Source organism: Fusarium vanettenii (assembly GCF_000151355.1).
Source record: "Fusarium vanettenii 77-13-4 chromosome 3 genomic scaffold NECHAsca_2_chr3_3_0, whole genome shotgun sequence".
NCBI classification, from domain to species: domain Eukaryota; kingdom Fungi; phylum Ascomycota; class Sordariomycetes; order Hypocreales; family Nectriaceae; genus Fusarium; species Fusarium vanettenii.
The window spans coordinates 1,308,166-1,325,598 of NW_003315880.1; the positions used below are offsets into that span (position 1 = coordinate 1,308,166).

The following is a 17,433-nucleotide window of genomic DNA, read 5'->3' on the forward strand; positions in this document are numbered from 1 at the left end:
GCTACATGCGCCCGCCTATTCTGGTGCCCGAGTCCGAGAGCGGAGCATCGTCCACCACGTTTCGCGACGTTTATACTGCAAAGGCAGGCAACCTGCGGGTGGCGGCGTCACCTCAGGACAGTTGCCCAGGCCACCAAGTCCACGCAGAGGTACGTCGTACGACATGATTAACCAATATCGGCATGTCCAAGGTTTGGGCAAGTGTCTGAGGAATGGCGGAGCTCTGAGCTTACGGGGAAAGTTCAAGGTGATGGGGGTTGGATGGGATGTTTGCTTGCATTCCCATCACTGAGATGGGCTAGCACTGCAACCCTGAGGATATTTTAGGCGATATCTCGACCCTCCATCAGTTCAAGGCCAAGTCTGGAACAGAGTCGATGTTTGTTGGTTGTGTTGGCTGTGGCAGCCCAGAGTGACTAGTCCGGGGAGGCTGTTCTGCTAGTCACTGTCACTGATGCCTTTCAACAATGTGATAAGCCTCTTGGGAGTTACTAAAATGGATGTGGACATGTCTAGAGTGGTATTGGTTGCTTTGACCTTTGACTTGCCAAGAAGGGTCAGTATTGGCTGTCTATTCACCAATCTGCTTGCCACACCTACGAGCATGGGAATCACTGATGTTGGGTAGTCGGTAGTTTAACGACAACTACATGTTGCCTGTTGAATATAGGTTATCATGTATACACGCTCTATAGTCAATATCAATATCTTAAGCCAATGGTTGCATCTTCTGTTCCATCATGTCTAGATATCTCCAAAGCCAACACCACCCACACTCCTCCACCATCACCTTGGCCATCACCCATTTGCCACCACAAGCGCCAGCGCCAAACACAACGTTACGGCCTAAATCGTGACGTGTCATGCAATCCGCTAACCGTTTCCCTCAAGCTTCGAACTCAAAAAGACAGCTTCGGGCCGTTCCATTGAAACCCAACGCCCGTCAAAGGAACCTCCAACTCCATCATATCATCTGCGAGCACTTCCCATCAATGTAATGCAATGCAACGCTGTTTAGAGACCGCATGACCAAGTTTCAGGAACCATCCATAACCCAATTTTTATTTGGTTTTCTTTATATCCGAAAAATGTCTTCGCTAAGCCGCCCAACATGATTGCTTCTTTGTTTGTTTGCTTGCTTCGTTGATAGTTATATATATATGCCAACACTTGATGTATAAACGACCGTATAAATCATTCCATGCAACGCTTGAAAACGTCATCATATGTTAAACAAAATGGAAATTGGCTCATGTTCCCGCGTTAAGCTTCAAGGACCGGCTCGCGGTCTCGGTGGGATCGATGGTGGTGATGATGGTGATCTTGATCCCTCGTCCGAGAATCATAGTCATCATCGTCTCTGTGTCGTCGACGACGTTCGCGATCCCGGTCCTTGTCATCCCAGTCCTCCTCATCATCTCTGTGACGGCGATGGCGGTGATGCTTGCGCCTATCCTCATCATCACTACGGTTACGATCGTCGTCGTCTTCATCACGGCGTCGTCGTTCTAAGTGCCAAAGTTAGTATCCGTCTGGATAGGTGTATATGTCTTGGCGGCTCAGCTTACCTCGCAAAACTTGCGTCGCAGATGCGTATGCTTGGATTTCCTCCTTGCTGAGGACACGCAGGACAATAACAAAGTCATCCCTGACCTCGAACCTCTCCTTGCCAATAGTCAAGGCCTCAGGGTTGACCACCTTGCGGCTGATCTTGGTCCACTTTGCGCCTGGGGGTGCTTCTCTTGCCTTCTTGTCCTCCTTGTGAGGTGCAACACCCTCACGGATGGGGTTTGGCTCCTCCGGGAAACTGACCTTGGGCTGTTTCAGGATGCCCTTGAGCGGCTTTTCGTCCTTCTTATCGCGGGGAGGCGATACAACGCGAACTTGCTTGTCATCGGAAGGGGACGGTTGGGCCTCGCGTCCGCGAGTCTCTTCCTTGGGAGAAGATGACATCCTGGAATCGGGCGAGGCTCGAAGGTCCTTGGAAGATTTTGCTTCCGGAATACCTCTCGGTTCCTTTGTAGGTGAGGAAGAACGAGTCCTAGTCTCGATCACAACTGGTGTCTCTTTCTCCTTCTCCTTTTCCGTAGTCTTCATGGCAGCAAGTTGATCCTTGAGCTGTCTCAGATCCGAGGCATCATTGGGGTTGAATGCACTCGAGCTGCGATTTCGTCTTGTTGGCTTCTTTGCTTCATCCGAGTCGGAGGATGAGATGATTGCCTCGCCACTCTTGCGGGGATCAGCGTTCCGGCGGCTAGTCTCATTGTTGTCCCGGTCGTAGTCCCGGGGCCTCGATCGGCTTCGCTCCGATACTCGTGGACGTTCACGGGTCGTTGAACTTCTCCGCCGCTCACGCTTGCGCTCACGGTCCCGCTCGTCGTCCGAGCCCTTGCGCCTGCTTGATTCCTTCTCCCGCTTGTCGTCATCCTTGATGGAGGGCACAAGTCCAACAGCAGTTGCAGCAATACCCAAGCCAGTGGCCACCTTATCTCGGAATCGAGTACGCTCCTTTTCATCATCCTCGCTTCCTTTCTTGCTCTCACGCCTTTCCCGGCGGCTGTCCTTGGACTCGGCCTTGCTTCTGCGTCGATCATCACGATCATACTCGGACTCGCGGGGCAATTCCTCGTCGGAGCGCTTCTTTGGCTCTTGACGACGGTCTCGTCGATCGTCAAATTCATCAGAGTCAGTTCGAATACCAAAGCCGCGAGTAGTGACCCTGTCATCATGAAAGTACGGGACTTCATAAGTGCGCTCGGTTTCGTAGGTGCGTTCAGGGTCGTTCCGGTCACGGAACTCTCGCATTTTCCTCTCATCTTCGCGGCTGCGGTAGTAATCATCATGATGCGTAGACCTTGGCGGGCCCTCCTGATACAGGGACACCGGACGGGGACGTCGAGTCACCTCGGTAGTCGCCACAACAGGAGACTCCACTTTGGTGACGCTGGGGTCCAGGGGAAGGGGAGAAGCTGGGAGTACCTCTCGGGCTGCGTCGTATCCGCGGATCTTGTCAAATCCTCGGGTGCTAGGGGGTGGTCCTCCTCGATTTTCGTATTGTCGATTGCTGGAAGAGCTGGTCGAGTTGGTGGTTATGTAGTTGCGGTTCAAATCAGGGCTAGTATCAACGTTGAGTGTCCGCTGTTCAGCGTTGTAGTTAATGTTGGGGCGATAGTACCCGCGGTCGAGACTCTCCCGTCTTCGTGACCTGGGTGGGCCTGGATGGTCGAGATCATAGCGAACCAGCTCGCCAGCATTGGTGTACTGGTAACCATCGTCTCCATAGTCAACGGTGCTGGAGCTGTGCCGTGGATTGGTGTGGTAGATGGCAGATTGGCGAGAGCCACGGTAGGGGTCATCGCGTACCAAGCTGTCGCTTCGGTCTCTAGTGCGAGCATACTCGTCGCCCCCTGCTTGATCGGCGTAGGAGTGAGTTGTGCCGCGTGAACGTATGGATGAGGCAGGCTGGGTATAGAACTGCCCCTCGCTGGACCGGTATTCGTCTCGAATGGGACTACCGGAACGAGCATTGGAAGATTGAGATGTGGTACCGTTAGGTCGGTCCTTCTGCTGCGTGGTCATGACAATGACCGGAGGCCGGCTTGCTGAGTCAAGAGTCGAGGATCGATGTGAGCGAGTGACATCTCGAGTGGTTGGCCTGTGTGAGCGAGGATCCTGGGTAACAGCATAGGTTCGGGTAGTGGTGCTAGGAGCCGGGGCCGTCGACGTTGTTGTCACATATCCTCGAGGTGTCGTCGAGGGCTGTTGGTGGGTGGAAGCCGGCATGACATGCATGTCCCCGGCGTACAAAGAAGTGTACCCAATGCTGGAGGGCATCGAGGATCTCGCGGGGTTCGAGAAAGTGGCAGCTCGTCCAGAAGACGAGTAGCCGCGATACCGGTCTGTCATGATGACGTGGGGCGGCCCAGGGTTGAGGGCGAGCCGAGAGGATCCTTAATTGAGCGAGTTGCTAGGAGCCGGCAGCGAGTGCAGATAAAGAGAACACAAGCCGAGTCGAGTCACGAGAAACGTCGGACAGAGTGTGACAGAGCGTGGGAGCCCGAGCGCCGTAATGAGTTGAGTCGGACTACAGAATGTATCTGTGTGTGGCAGCGGAATGACGGCAACCTGCTCTGGATACCTAATGCCGGTCGGTGAAAGCCAAGGCCACGTGAGGGAGGGGTCAAGCTTGGTCGGTGCTCGTAGCAGGATTAGTTTTTTTTTGTTATTGTATCGTCCGGGGTTTGGTGGTTAAAAAGAGGCCCCGGTCCAGATCTCCGTCACTAGTTCAGGCTCAGGCAGGGAAGCACTCCGAGAGCAACACTTTGGTGTAGTCGATGCCCTGCCCTTCCCTACCGTACTGAAGCTGTAGCTGTGGTGCCCAGATCGGACGACGGCGGCCAAGATGACGCAGAGATCAAGAGATTCCCACGACAGATGAAGAAACGTATTGAGGTCGATAGGCGAATGACGAGAAGCAAGAGCAGAACAGGGCCGAGAGGACTTCTGCGGTGTAAGGTTGGTCGGTGCGTGGTCAAGGTAGTTATGGTTGTTGGCCGTCTCCAGAAACAGTCGATGTCGGTTCCCGGTGACCCTTGATTATCCAGTCAACGAAAGGAGATTTCCTCGGACAACACCAGGCTTTGGGTTGAAAAAGAGACGATGACACGTCTTGGCAGTCGAGCTTCCTTTGTTCCACGAGGATGGGAAACACACCGAAACAGTCCACCACCAGAGGCGTCGAGGTGGGGTGAGGGGCGATAAAGGCCAAGAAAAGAGACAATTATGGAGAGATTGGGACGAGATGCAGAAGCGGAGAAGAGAGGGGAAGACCGGAGAAGAACACAATTGGTGATGTTTTGTCAGAGCAAGGTTCCTCTTCGAAACCAGTCCCCGACTTAAGCAAAGGGACCTGGACCCAGAGAGTCGTTAAAAGTGCCGCCGGTAACCCCAACGTCTTTCGCGCAGTTGCAGAGGCTGTGGGAATGCCGATGACGATCGCATGCGGTGGCGTGGAGCCTACAGTCTGGCGTCAGGAAAGTCACCCCAAGAGCCGTTCTTGGAGACGATTATGGTGGGTGGGTTTGGAACAGACATGGATGGACTGGATCTCGGAAAAAGGGACAAAAACGTCACCCACCTAATGTCAGCACCAAGCCGCAGGGTCCGTCCCTTGAAGGGTGCAGCAGCAGCTGGTCAGTCGGTACCTCTCTCAAGGTAGCCAGCCCCGTTGTCTCGGGCGTATCGTGGTGGTAGCCCTGCAGGAAGTTGTTGTACAGGTACGGGATCGGCCTGTTGTGTTTTGCACTGTCTCTGGTTTCTTGATTCTCGTATCCTGTTGTACTTTCAATCGAGTCTTTGCTTCTGCTCTGTTGCTGTGGTACCGCCTCAAAACCGCACACGCCAATGCTAACAAGATCCAATGCTTGATGGTGTTCCAGGGATATCCCGTCCGCAACTAAGCGGAGCTGACTGGTTTGGCTTAGCCTCGCCGGGCTTTTCGCTGGGCTTCCTGATGAGCGTCCGAATTCCTTGGATACGTAGCAGCGACGGCGCCGGCCGAACGAAACCTTGAGTCGGCCAGATCCCGTTGTTCGGAAACTTAGAAAACCAAGGGTAACCTTGGGCTGAGGATGGGACTTGGGCTTGTATGGATCCAATGGCCCTTGTCGGTGGATACAATAGACGTCGGCAAACCGAACGCGATGTCTTTTGCCAAACCGCTCGATGGAGTTACTCAGTGGGGATGGGATTTTCAAGGTGCAGCGCGTCGTCAACAAGATTGGGCGTCGACGATGGGGCCAGGGACCTCGTGAACTCAAGGGTTCGGGGCGAATAGCTCGTGTCGCTAAGAGGACAAGTGCTGAGCTAGGACAGCCGGTGTTCTACTCTTGAGGCTCTGCAACCCTGTGTCCAGTAGGGATCCGGTATAAGATTGGCGGTGGTAACGTTGGCCTCGGCCTCGGCGCACCCTGGTGGTGGTGGTGTCGTCTTGGTGTCGTCTGGCGGGCAATGACGTCTCCCCTTGAGCTTGTCCAGTGACCGTGTCCAATTTCAGTCTGCGATCCTCGTGTCTGGGGTTGCTGTGTGTGTTGTCCGTGGCGAATGTCAAAACAACGCGATGGATGCTGACTGATTGACTGATGTTTCTCCTAGTGCAGGACAATGACGAGGGCGATGCCCCCAAACCTGCAAGCCAATGCTTCGTTTTTTGTTTGGCTCAAGAGGTCTGGCAAAGACGAAGGGTCTGGCTTGTTTTGCGGGCGGATGTTGATCAATGTGTGCTGTTTCCGAGGCGCGCCAAGGATAAGTGAAACAAGGGTGGGTTGGTTGAATAGAAGTTTAATCAGTTGATGTGGTGAGGCTCTGATATCTTGGTTCAGCAACAAATGTCAATATCGGGATGAGGATTGATAGCAATGCAGTGCAAGATGTCGATGGAAGTAGACTTTGAGCATCGGGGAGGGAATCAACGTTCTTAAATCCAGAAAATAGAGGCTCTGAATACAACGTATGTCGTGGCTTTTGTGTTGTCTTGACTCGGGCTGAGACGAAGGATTGGGCAATGCCCCTGTGATCACCTCCTCTTCTACCCTCAAGTTCAAACCAGAAAGAACGATGCTACTGGCTCCTTCTATGTTTGGGTGGATTATTTTTGTATTTTTGTGGTAGGCGCTTTAGTCGGAAGGTGCTCCTGAGGCCGCCTGTTAGAGGAAGCCATCCATATCCATTCCCTCCAACCCACGACAGAACGCAACACCATACACTTCCTTCTTGACAATTACAATCATCATTACCAAGGGCATCGCCCCCTCTATTCAGCATGGCCAACCGGCATCATCACCGCATCCCGCCCTATCCTCATATCCAATCCATTTCGTCGAGAATATTCTCTCCAAGCGCCCAGGCCGCTTCAAAAACCCAGCACTGGCTGAGAGGGGTCATCTCACCCTATCCCAAGCGCCCAGCAAACGAGGCATTGCTCGTCATGCTGTCATTGTATCGGCTCAGGGGACGGGCCGCCCTTGGGCTGCCACACTGGTTTCCTCTGATAGATACCCAATCCCAACGCCGCTCGATCGAGTGAGGCCTCGGGGCACTTGGAGAACCCCGGAACTGCGAGCCAGCGAGGTTGCATGAGCCGGCATAGAGGCAAAATCTCAAATCTCAAATCTCATCCTCCACCCCCTCGAATCTCAATGCAAAGTCGGTACACAGACACACATCTGTCTGGGTTCTGGGTTCTGACATGGCAGCCCCTCCAACTCGATCCTAGACCCGCAGATGGCCGCTCCATGTTGGATATTCCAATTGTAATCGTGTCCGTGTCCTAAGACGTGTCTGGGGATATTCAGGAGGTCCAGGAGGTTACCTTTGCCCCCGACTCTGTCACCGCAGATCGGCGCTGCACATGGCCCGCTGTCGACTGCATCATCACCAACTTCATCGGATCGGCACTGCCAGTCAGCAGCATCCAACCAGGTCTTCCAGGATTTGACGAGTTATGCGATCAAATACTATTATGTCCCGCCCCGTGTCGGTTACTACGGCCTATTCCGGCCAGAATATTCCGGATCGTGTACACTCACTGACAAGTGGCAGCTCGCTTGTATGCGTCTAGATAGCCTCACGTCCGAAGTTGGGCGGAGACTCTTGCATTGAGATGGTTTCTTCAGCAACGCAGGCAGGCTATCTATCTTGCAACTACGCATTGGCCTTCCTGCGAGCATGACTTCACGCAGCCCTCCCGAGCAACCACACTGTCAACTCGCCAGGGAGCAGTGACCCCTCCTCAAGCCGAATGTCTGATCACAGACCAAGTTACAACCACTCGCTACCCGCCAAGAGGAGAAGGCCAAACCGCCCATCTGGCCAACGGGGCCCCCAGCCGGATGACTTCGAGTGTGGTCACAGTTTGGAATTTGTCTTTACAGCTCCAGGGTCTGTCCGCTTCAAGGTCCGAGAGAAGTTACAAACCGATCCACAGCAGAATCGCCCTAGAAACTTGATTTCTTCTTCGCGTTGGGCAGGGACAGCTAGCTCGGCCTTTGAAGTACTATCCCGGTCCGCCGGGCAAGGAACACCCTCGCAAGTCGCGGCTCGCGAATTCACCAAGCAGGCTGTTGGGCGTCTGCGGGCAACCTGTCGGTTGAGCATGATGAGTTGGCACATTCTTCGCCCTGGGGGGCACAGGCGATGATCGCAGAAGTTGGAAGGGTGCTCATGTGATTACTGTCACCTGTGCATCCAGAAGGCTTCTTCGAGGCTGGAATGACCGAAGCTGTACGAATAAGCTCAGACGGGGCTTAACTCCGCAGCAAGGTGCCCAAGTGCGCGGAATTAGAGGACGATATTATCCGCCCTTGGGAGTTTGGGCATCTATCTGGCCCGACCCCGCTGATCGGTCATGTCAGTTGCTCGGTGAGAGCTGAGGCGGCGTGGCATACAGACACGCTACGCTCTGCCAGTAGCTCTGCCAATAGATGGATGAACCGACGGCTCAACGCCATCCGTTGCACTGCTCGCGTAGAAGCTTCGTGACAACTTCGACGGCGGGTCATTGCAGGGCATGAGTTTGCCCTGAATGCAGTCTGGCAGTGCGCTACGAGATGTACGACCGAGTCCGGAGCCGAGGATGAAGAAGAGAGAAAGTCATTCATTGTCGCTAACCATACTATTCGTCGCGGTGAGGCTGCAGGGTCCTCCATGGCGTAGGCCCTTGGAGCCTATCGTTGTCTTGATCCTTGAATCAGCTCATACTGCATCATATGTCCTGTATCTCCAACAGCCCGCTTCCCATTGCCCTTCTATCTGACTCGCGATCTATGCGTTCACATCAGCACGGTCAGCAACCCAGACCTACGCATGATCTCGAGGGCGCTTGCCGCGCGCCATGGCCTTCACTCTGCTCTCGACGATCACTGCCATGCCCTCGATATTGCGCCTCGATGCTGACCCACGGATGGAAGCCTCTCTAGGCAAGTGAGCCCATGGGATCCCACAGCGGCAGGACAATGGCCTCCTTCTTGAGTACATCCCGAACCTCCTTGCTGAGGACACGCGGGTCGACGACTGCCTGGTAGACAAACTCATCCAGCCATGCATCACTCATGACAAACCATCCCTTGTCTCCGGCAGTAGTGCCCCAGCTGTTCTGCACTCGCCAGCGGACCGGCTTACCCGTCTGCTCGTCGAGATGTACTGCCGTCAGCACCATAGCATGGGTCATCTGACTCTCGCCCGTCATCAGCCTCTGTGCTTTGGTCATACCGAGGAGGCTGGTGTTGAAGCCCAGTTCATAGTTGTAGAGGTTGAGGTCCATGATGCCAGACCTGGAGTCGCTGAACTGGCCTACGTCGCTACCAAAGAAGATGGGGAGACCAGCCTTGAGCATCTTGACGCATGCACCCTTGAGAGTGTCAATGTCGACGTTGACATAGCTGATTCCGCGGCCACCGACAATGTTGCCAAGCCGGGAGACTGTGAGGTGGGATAGAGGCTCGTGACGGGGATCGTGCACAAGAGAGATCATGCCGCTGACGGTGCTGGATGTGACGGGGAAGCTTGGGCTATAGATGTTCTTGGCAAACTCCTTGGGGGTGGTCTTGAGCTGGTGGGCCTTTCCATTCTTGTCGTTGTACTGCCAGGTGAAGGTCTCCTCGGGGTTTGGGGGTGGACCCAGCAGGAGAGTCATGATGAGTGAGATCTCACGCAGCATCTTGTCTTTGGCTGAGGAGATGGCAGCGGCGGAGACCCCATCCTTGGAATTAGCCAGGGCCCGAAGCCTGAGTGCGAACTCTCGAAGCTTGGTCTTGACGAGGCTGTTCAAGATACCAGAGCTCATAGCATTCCAGCTGTCGGGGTAGAGGGTCTGGGGCACGAGGCCATACTTCTCAACCAGGTTGTATACCATGTCCCACTGGCCACCGTCGGACACCAGATCAGAAAGCAGGGTCTGGACGACGCGGCCTTCGAGATCCTCCGTAGCGGTATCGATGATCTGCTCGAGGAACCAGTTGGCTTTCTCCAGCTTGTCCCAGTAAAAGAGGTATTGCTGTGACAGCTCGAAGCTCTCGAGGTCGAAGCGCTTCATGAGGGCAACTCGGAATACGTTGGTGGACGCAAAGAGCCAGCATCGACCGCTGGAGCGCTGGTTTGTGATGGGGTCGCCTTCGAATGGGATCTTGACGTTGTAGATCTGCTGGTCTGCGATCTGGGTCGGCAACGAGGTAAGAACCTGGCGCGGGTTCGCAGAGCTGAGGGCTGTGAGGGCAAGCCTTGTGAGACAGTTAGCTTCTTCGAGTACATGGCAACCAGAACTCGACAGTAGTGTCGTACTTATTCTTGGGGTCCTTGATGATGGCGGCCTGCCACGACTCGAGGACGTGGAGCGGGAGACCTTCGGCATCTCGAATGAGGGGTCCAACGAAGGCCTTCTCGGCGTCACTGGTGACTTCGACGTAGTCATCTTGGTCTTGAACCCGTAGGTTTTGAAGGCGCTCGAGAACCGCCTTTTCGTGGAGCGTAGGCTCGGTCTTGGATTGCTGGGCGCCCATTGCGACGATGTGGTGATGTCTCGGGTAAGCTTATCGATGAGACAAACGTGGTTGTGACTAGGTATGGGCGAGTCTATCGCGACAAACGAGAGCTTTATGAACCTGTGGGATAGCTCGAACTTGTCGAGCGAGTTGAGTCAAATGTATAGGTAGGGAGCGGGAGAGAACGGGAGGGGAAGTAAATGGTGGCTATGAATGTCACGCGCATTCCTTATCAATCACCATCTTCCCGTATAAGGCGACATGAGGACAACAGGGTTGCCGACTTAGGTTAAGGTGGTTGGTTACGCTTGGGCGGGGAAGCACTTTTGAAACTGTATGCAAGATTGATGGAATCGGAAGCACGGGACGGCCGGCACCAAGATAAAAGATGGAATTCTATGACGACGGCATGGGATTGCTTAATGGATTTATCGTAATCAGTAAATAGGTGCATTTTCATGATATGAGCGAGCAGAGGCGACTTGCATCAAGCTCAAGTCAGAGGCATAGGGTAGCCTCAACACGGAGCTTCAACACGGTATCCTCTTGCTTGCACGGGGACTACTATTGAGTACTAAGGAGGGATCTAGACCAACTATGATGAGTCTTTTCTTATACTCACCAAAATTGAGATAAAAAGATTGACCTACTCTCATAAAATTATTGTAGTCTTAGATAGTGCTGTAATGGAGGAGATAAGTAGGGGAGGTGTACTTTGGAAGTCCCCGCGCGAGTCGGCTGACACAAGCTGACTTCCATTTAAGGTTAGTGTGACGCGTGACCAGGACCTTGATGGACCTTTCGCGGGTAAGCTTCACAGCGGGCGATAAGCATGGACAGACGCGTCAATCATCACAAAGGCAGACAAAGAGACAAAAGGTTTATGAGATATGGAATCACTTGTCAATTACTACAGTCCATGTACAGGAACTTTCCCTTCTACGCAAAAGACTCCATATTTCCGGTTGCTTTATCCAATCTCGACACAAACAAAGTTGAACCACTTCATACAACAGATCCCCCAGCTATCTTGACATGTTACAGGCGAGACCGAGACCAGCCCTGGCCCTCTACCCCCATCGCTGAGGGAAGAGCCAGAAGCGCTGCCCCCGACCTCGGATTGAGGTTGCGGGAAGAAGGAAAAGTCGCATTACAAGCGGTGCCCTCTCTCAGAGAAAATCGACACGCTGCTTACAGGCGGGAGCCGTGGATGACCTTCATGTCGACAGCGAGCTCGCGGCCACCGTCGTTGAGGACGAGGACACGGACGGAGCCGCGGCCGGACTCGAAAGCCTGGCTGAGACGGGCGTAGAGGTTGGACTGGTCAATGACGGGGAGACCCTGCTTGACGTCGCCGGTCTCGGTCATGGCGACGATCTGGCCCTCCTGCATGTCGAGGACACGGTACTGCTTGAAGACAGGGCCGAGCATGGTCTGGACGACAACGCTGGGGGCGGGGTTGGAGACGAAAGAGGACTCCTCGTGGAGCTGCTTGGTGAAGAGGTCGACACCAAGGTAGCGGTACTGGCCGGTGGCAGAGGAGGTGGAGATGCGGATGACCTGGCAGGGGCGGCCCTGGAGGACGAGGAAGTCGCCCAGGCGGACGTGGTGGCAGGGGATGGTCACGGTGTTGGGGAGGTAAGCCTCGGCAGAGTCACCGGGACGGGGGCGGGGGGCCTCGCACTCGACCTCACGGCGTCCGGGGTGGGCGATGCGGTCGCCCAGCTTGTGAAGGCCGGAGCGGAAAGAGTGGTAGTGACCTGCTGGGCAAGTTAGCTCTGACTGTCTTGAGCGGAAGGTAGAAGCTCAATGGCCCTCTGTGACAGAGGGATGAGGGTGGGAAGGAATTTCATCTCCACATACCGTCCTCGTCGTAGTAACCCATCTTGGATTTGTTGTCTTTGGTAACCTTGGAAGTCTCAACGGTTTCTTCGGCGAACTTCACGTCCTTCTTGTATGAGGGACGAGAGACAGGGGTGTCAACGGTGAACTCGTTGACGTGGGTAGACTTGGCGGTGTTGTACTGGGGGCGGGAAGAAGGGGTATCAACAGTGAAGTTGTTGATCTCGGTCTTCTCGGTACAATTGTACTGGGGTCGGGAAGATCGTCCGTCAACGGTGAAGTTGTTGATTTCAGTCTTCTCGGCGGTGTTGTAGTGGGGGCGAGAGGATCCGGCGTCAACAGTAAAGTTGTTGACTTCAGTCTTCTCAGAGGAGTGGTATTGAGGTCGGGAAGATCGAGCGTCAACGGTGAAGTTGTTGATCTCGGTGGTCTTCTCGTGGTATTGAGGGTGAGAGGAGCGTCCTTCAACAGTAAAGTTGTTGATCTCAGTCTTCTCGGAGGAGTGGTATTGGGGAGCGGGACGGCCTTCGACGGTGTAGTTGGAGACCTGGAAGGTGTCTTGTGCTTGGTACTGAGGACGAGAAGGAGGGTCTACAGTGGAAAAGGCGGTGCTGGGGCGGTAGCGCTGGCGGTATTCTCGCTCAGCAAGGTCAACGGGGGTGGAGTAGTAGGGATGACGGTGGGTGTCAGTCTCTACGTGAACGTGAGAAGTAGTGTATTCGGAAGGAGGTTCAGGTCTGGATTTGTCTGCGTTAGCTGATGGATGTCTATTGCATCTCGCTTGCGTCTCATATGGCAACGGGAGGCGGGCGGCCCCTGAGGAGCTCCACCGCCCTGCTCAGGCCAGGCTCAGGCCAGCGGGCTAGGGCGCCAAGGGCTTGATGACAGGGGAGGTAGGAAAAAAGTAATTTGGGGAGGCGGGCCAGCCATCCCAGCTGAGGTGGGCCAAGGTGGCATTGGACAAGGGGGAGGGGTGTGTGTTGTGATGAGATGAGGATGGATGAGATGGCTGGGGACGAGACAAGGGAGAGAGAAGGGGGGGGCTGACGCGCGCTTGCAGAGTGGGTAATAGCCAGTCGGCCAAGCCCAAGCGAGAGTAAGGGGAATTGAGGTGAAAGGAGACGAGTGAGTGAGTGAGGTCAGGGGCGGCGGCAATGGATCCCTCCTGAGGAGGTCAAGAATCGCCTGTGTGGATTTGTTGTTGTTGTTTTTGTTATTGTTGTCTTGTTGGGTATGTTCTGGCACGTCCCCATTGACGACCATGGATCGGAGCAAAAGGGGATGTTTGAGAGAGAGTGCGAGCAGGGCAAGGCTAGAAGCCGAGGCTTCTCTTCCTCTCTCTCGAACCACGGAGGAACTTGTCTCCTCCTGAACCGAGAGGAAACGGGGAAACGAGACTGAATAATTGCAACTGAACTGAAAATCAAAACGTACCGTCGGTGCTCTTCGCGGATAGTAAACTGCTCTTGCTCGAATTTCTGGACACCGGGACCGGGACGGCGGTAACGTTCTTCTTCACGCGTAATACGGACCTCTTCTTCGCTGTACCGTTCTTCGCGGGGAGGAACCTGTTCGGCGGTGACGGAGACAGAAGAGTATTGACCTTCCCGTCCGGCTTGTGGCTGTTGGGGTTTGATCTCAACCTCTTCGTGGGTTTCGGTGACGGTCTGGGTGTGGGATTCGCTTTCCCGATATGTCGATGGGAAGATGCTGAAGGGAACGGGGACGCGAGCCTCAAAGTCCAGGTTTGCGACTTTTGCTGGCGCGAGAGAACCTTCTCATACAACCTTCCGAAGTTCGAAAGGAAGACAAGAAGAATCCTCTGGCTCTTGTTCCTAGAAACAAAAGTCGGAGATTTGAAAAGAATCGGTAGATGGCGAGCAAAGGCCTTCAGTCGTTCTTTTCGTCAGAGTCTTCTGTTTCTTCGACGGTGAGGTGGATGGCGATAATTGGAGAGAGGGATGAGAAGAGGGACCTGACGGAACGAAACTGGGCTTTTGAAGACGGGGGCGGGATTGGACAACTCTGCCTGAGTGTGTTGCTCCCTCGGCTGCGTCCTGTTGATCCGTCCTGTTGCTCCGTCCAAGCCGTCTCACAACCAGAGCTCTCCCTCTTCCAGAAGAGACACCCTAGGGGGCGTGTCGATTGTCCAACTTGGTTGCCGTAGGATGTCTCTCTGCCAGTCGTTGTGTTTACATGTCAGGGATGTCTGTTGAGTCTGTTGTTTACTTATATCCGGAACAAGTATAGATCCTCCTCCCGGACCCCGTGCTGCCGGCGGCCCCACCACACCATCCGTTAGCCAGGTCCACCGAGGCGTCTGGGGCCACTTTAACCCTTCCTCCTGCGTCTCAGCCAGAGACAGTGGCCAGCAGAGCTCGGAGAGCTCATGTCTAATGTGAGTTAGCTCCTCCCCCCTAGCTCCAGCCAGTCGCCAGTCAGCCAGCCAGCCAGCTTTCCGCGTCAGCCAGCTTCCCCCAGCTCCAACCAGCTGTCGCCCACAGCTCTGAGCTCCCGCCTCCCTCGGCCAGATGAGACGAGGCCCCATGCTCCTAGACAGGGCTCGAGTGGCACCTCTAAATGAGAGTTATTGTCCAGTGGCAAGAGGAACCCCATATGAGATGAGATATCGTTCCCCCGTCACCGTCTCTTTTCTCGTGGCTGGCTGGCTGTCTTCTTGGAACGAGATGAACTACGGATGGAGATGGACAGCATAAACATGGAGCCGGCGATCTTTCATCTCCTTCCCCCTGGCTCGACCTTCATCTTAGCTCGGCCCCGTTTCGTTGGTGTGTTCCTGGCGACCTGATGAAAGAGCCCGCGTCATGGAGCAAAGCAAAATTTGACCTGGTCTGAACCTTGGCCAGTGACAACTCTCGTCCGGCGCCACCACCAACCCATCATATCAGGGTGTGGAGCCGTCGAGCCGCTCCAGCCCGCAATGGTACAGTGTCCCCGACCAACTATTTGCTATTTGTTACTGTTTGTTGCGAGCTCCGTTTGCTGGTGGTTGAGGCCGGCCAGGGGGGGGGGCCTTTGGCTCGTGTCAAGTTGGTCAAATTGGGTTGTTCAGCTTAGCCATGCACCTTGGTACAGCTGAGAAGAGAAAGTGAATGGCTGGGCGAGTGCCGCTGCCAAGAGCCGTCACCATTGATGGACGGAATCACTCACTTCGACAACGTTTGGACGGTTGAATGGATGGATGGTCACAACTTGACGAGACCGCGTGGCGGGACGCTCCCGGGCACGTCTTGAAGTGGTGTCCTCGGCTCATTGGCTGCCACATGAAATCCCCAACCTCCTCAAATTCAACATCTGCTCCAAGCTCGACACATCAAGCTTCGTACAGCTGCAGCAATGACGGATGATCAGGCATCCAGGAACTCGTAATGAACGGGTGCGGGTGATATCGTGGAAGCCCGCGATTGGATCCTCCCTCGCCTTTATGCAAGTGCATTATTTAGTGTACGCGGTGTCAGCCATGGTCGCACCTGAGGACGAGCCTCCACGGCGAATCGCCTGCTGTGCAGGGTGGGTTACAGTACGGTACTTTGCCTCGCCTTGGCTTCGTTCTGCGACACGACGGGCGCCGCTTCAGCACGAGGATGGATGGGATTGGGGGGCCTCGGCGTCTCCGCAACATGCAAACGCCAAACTCTGCCAATCTTGGGATGTTGCCAGCGATCCCCAGCCTCCATATTTATGAATTGTGGTTGACGCCTGTCGAAATCGGGGCCGTCATGATCACCCTCAGCTGCAGCAAGGTTTCTTCCTGACCGCTGGCTCTGATACGGGACCCAATGGATCACATGTTTCGCCCGAGATGTTGTTCTTGACCTCGTCGCACACTGTGCCTCATCCCAGCTCAGACAATCCTCATCAACAACAAATCCAGGGGGCTACGGAGCGCTAATACGCCAAGGTCGTTCTCAGGGGCCTGGGCTCAAGGTTGCTGTGACAACTCCTCAGGTCCAATGCTACTCCGCTGACATAAGTCTCCTTGCTCTCGTACTTTAGATTGGTGTGGGTTTCCAGCTGGCCTTCTAGAGCCACCAGTGAGGACCATTTCCAGGGCTGGCGAGATAGCCTCAGACCACCGGCCCAAGCCTTGTCACTAGTCTCTGGGGCCGCGTCTCTACCGCGGTTGCACCTGGGCCCCGGCTCTGGCTCGTACTGTGCGGGACGCGTTTCGCGGTTGTTTGAATCCCGGAATATGTTGCACCTTGTCGTTGGTTGCTATTCTGGGGGAGGAATTGGTAATTTGCTCTACGAGCCTCGGCCTAACGGCATTGGCATCGATGCATCTGCAACAATCTCATGTCAGAAGGGAAGGGGCCAGCGAGATTGCCAGTTTGTCGATTTGCGCGCCGTAGCCCGTGTCTAAGACAAACCTGGGGTAGCAGTTCTGCAAACACGAGTGCCGATGGGGTTTGGATGTGCATGTCGTTCGTCATCACATCATTCAAGCTGCTGATGCGCATGCTCCGAACCACTCCAGTGGTTGTTGATGCAAGCCCGTTGGCTTCTGATCATGCCAATGGTGCATTGAGTTCAGCATGGTGGCATCCAGACTTCACGCCGCATGCTTCAAGTCCGTCTTGGCCTCTCACAAGCTTCTTGAATATCAGTGCCATTGCAGGGTACGGAGTACATGAAAGCAAGAGATAATGTCTGGCAGGTCAGATCCGACCCATCCCGATGTATGCAACCTCCTTGGAGCTCTGCGTCCGTTTCGTTAGCTGGCATTGATCTCGCAAATGCCTTTGAAACTTCCAAATGGCAATCCTACCTACCTGACCGAGTGAGACTCGACCTCCTTCATCCGCAAAACCATAGCATGAGGCTTACGATGATAAAGCTAAGCCCATATGAAGACTGTAGGGAATAATTATTTCTGTTTGTTGATTCTACTCTAAACTGCCTATGTCTTGGTGGCCCGGCGAAGTTCTCATGGACTCGGTACCTGCGGAGCACCTTGTGCCATTCTGGCTATTGGTTCCTTCGTCTCGCCGCAAGTTCATGAGGCTGGGGGGCTCAGTGGTGCAGTATCACGATC

At 54.6% G+C, this 17,433-nt stretch overlaps 3 protein-coding genes across 3 annotated transcripts; all 3 read right to left on the reverse strand.

Moving 5' to 3' along the window:
* Nucleotides 1-1,263: 1,263 nt before the first annotated feature.
* Nucleotides 1,264-3,906, reverse strand: NECHADRAFT_91820 (uncharacterized protein; the record flags this gene model as incomplete). The annotated part of the gene is made up of 2 exons (XM_003053018.1): nt 1,264-1,508; nt 1,569-3,906. 2 exons carry the CDS (start codon nt 3,904-3,906, stop codon nt 1,264-1,266), a joined length of 2,583 nt encoding a protein of 860 aa, XP_003053064.1.
* Nucleotides 3,907-8,971: 5,065 nt separating this feature from the next.
* On the reverse strand, nt 8,972-10,553 carry NECHADRAFT_35505 (uncharacterized protein; the record flags this gene model as incomplete). Its single annotated transcript, XM_003053019.1, has 2 exons — nt 8,972-10,253; nt 10,336-10,553. 2 exons carry the CDS (start codon nt 10,551-10,553, stop codon nt 8,972-8,974), a joined length of 1,500 nt encoding a protein of 499 aa, XP_003053065.1.
* Nucleotides 10,554-11,726: 1,173 nt separating this feature from the next.
* Nucleotides 11,727-12,420, reverse strand: NECHADRAFT_91822 (uncharacterized protein; the record flags this gene model as incomplete). The annotated part of the gene is made up of 2 exons (XM_003053020.1): nt 11,727-12,295; nt 12,399-12,420. 2 exons carry the CDS (start codon nt 12,418-12,420, stop codon nt 11,727-11,729), a joined length of 591 nt encoding a protein of 196 aa, XP_003053066.1.
* Nucleotides 12,421-17,433: the final 5,013 nt, after the last annotated feature.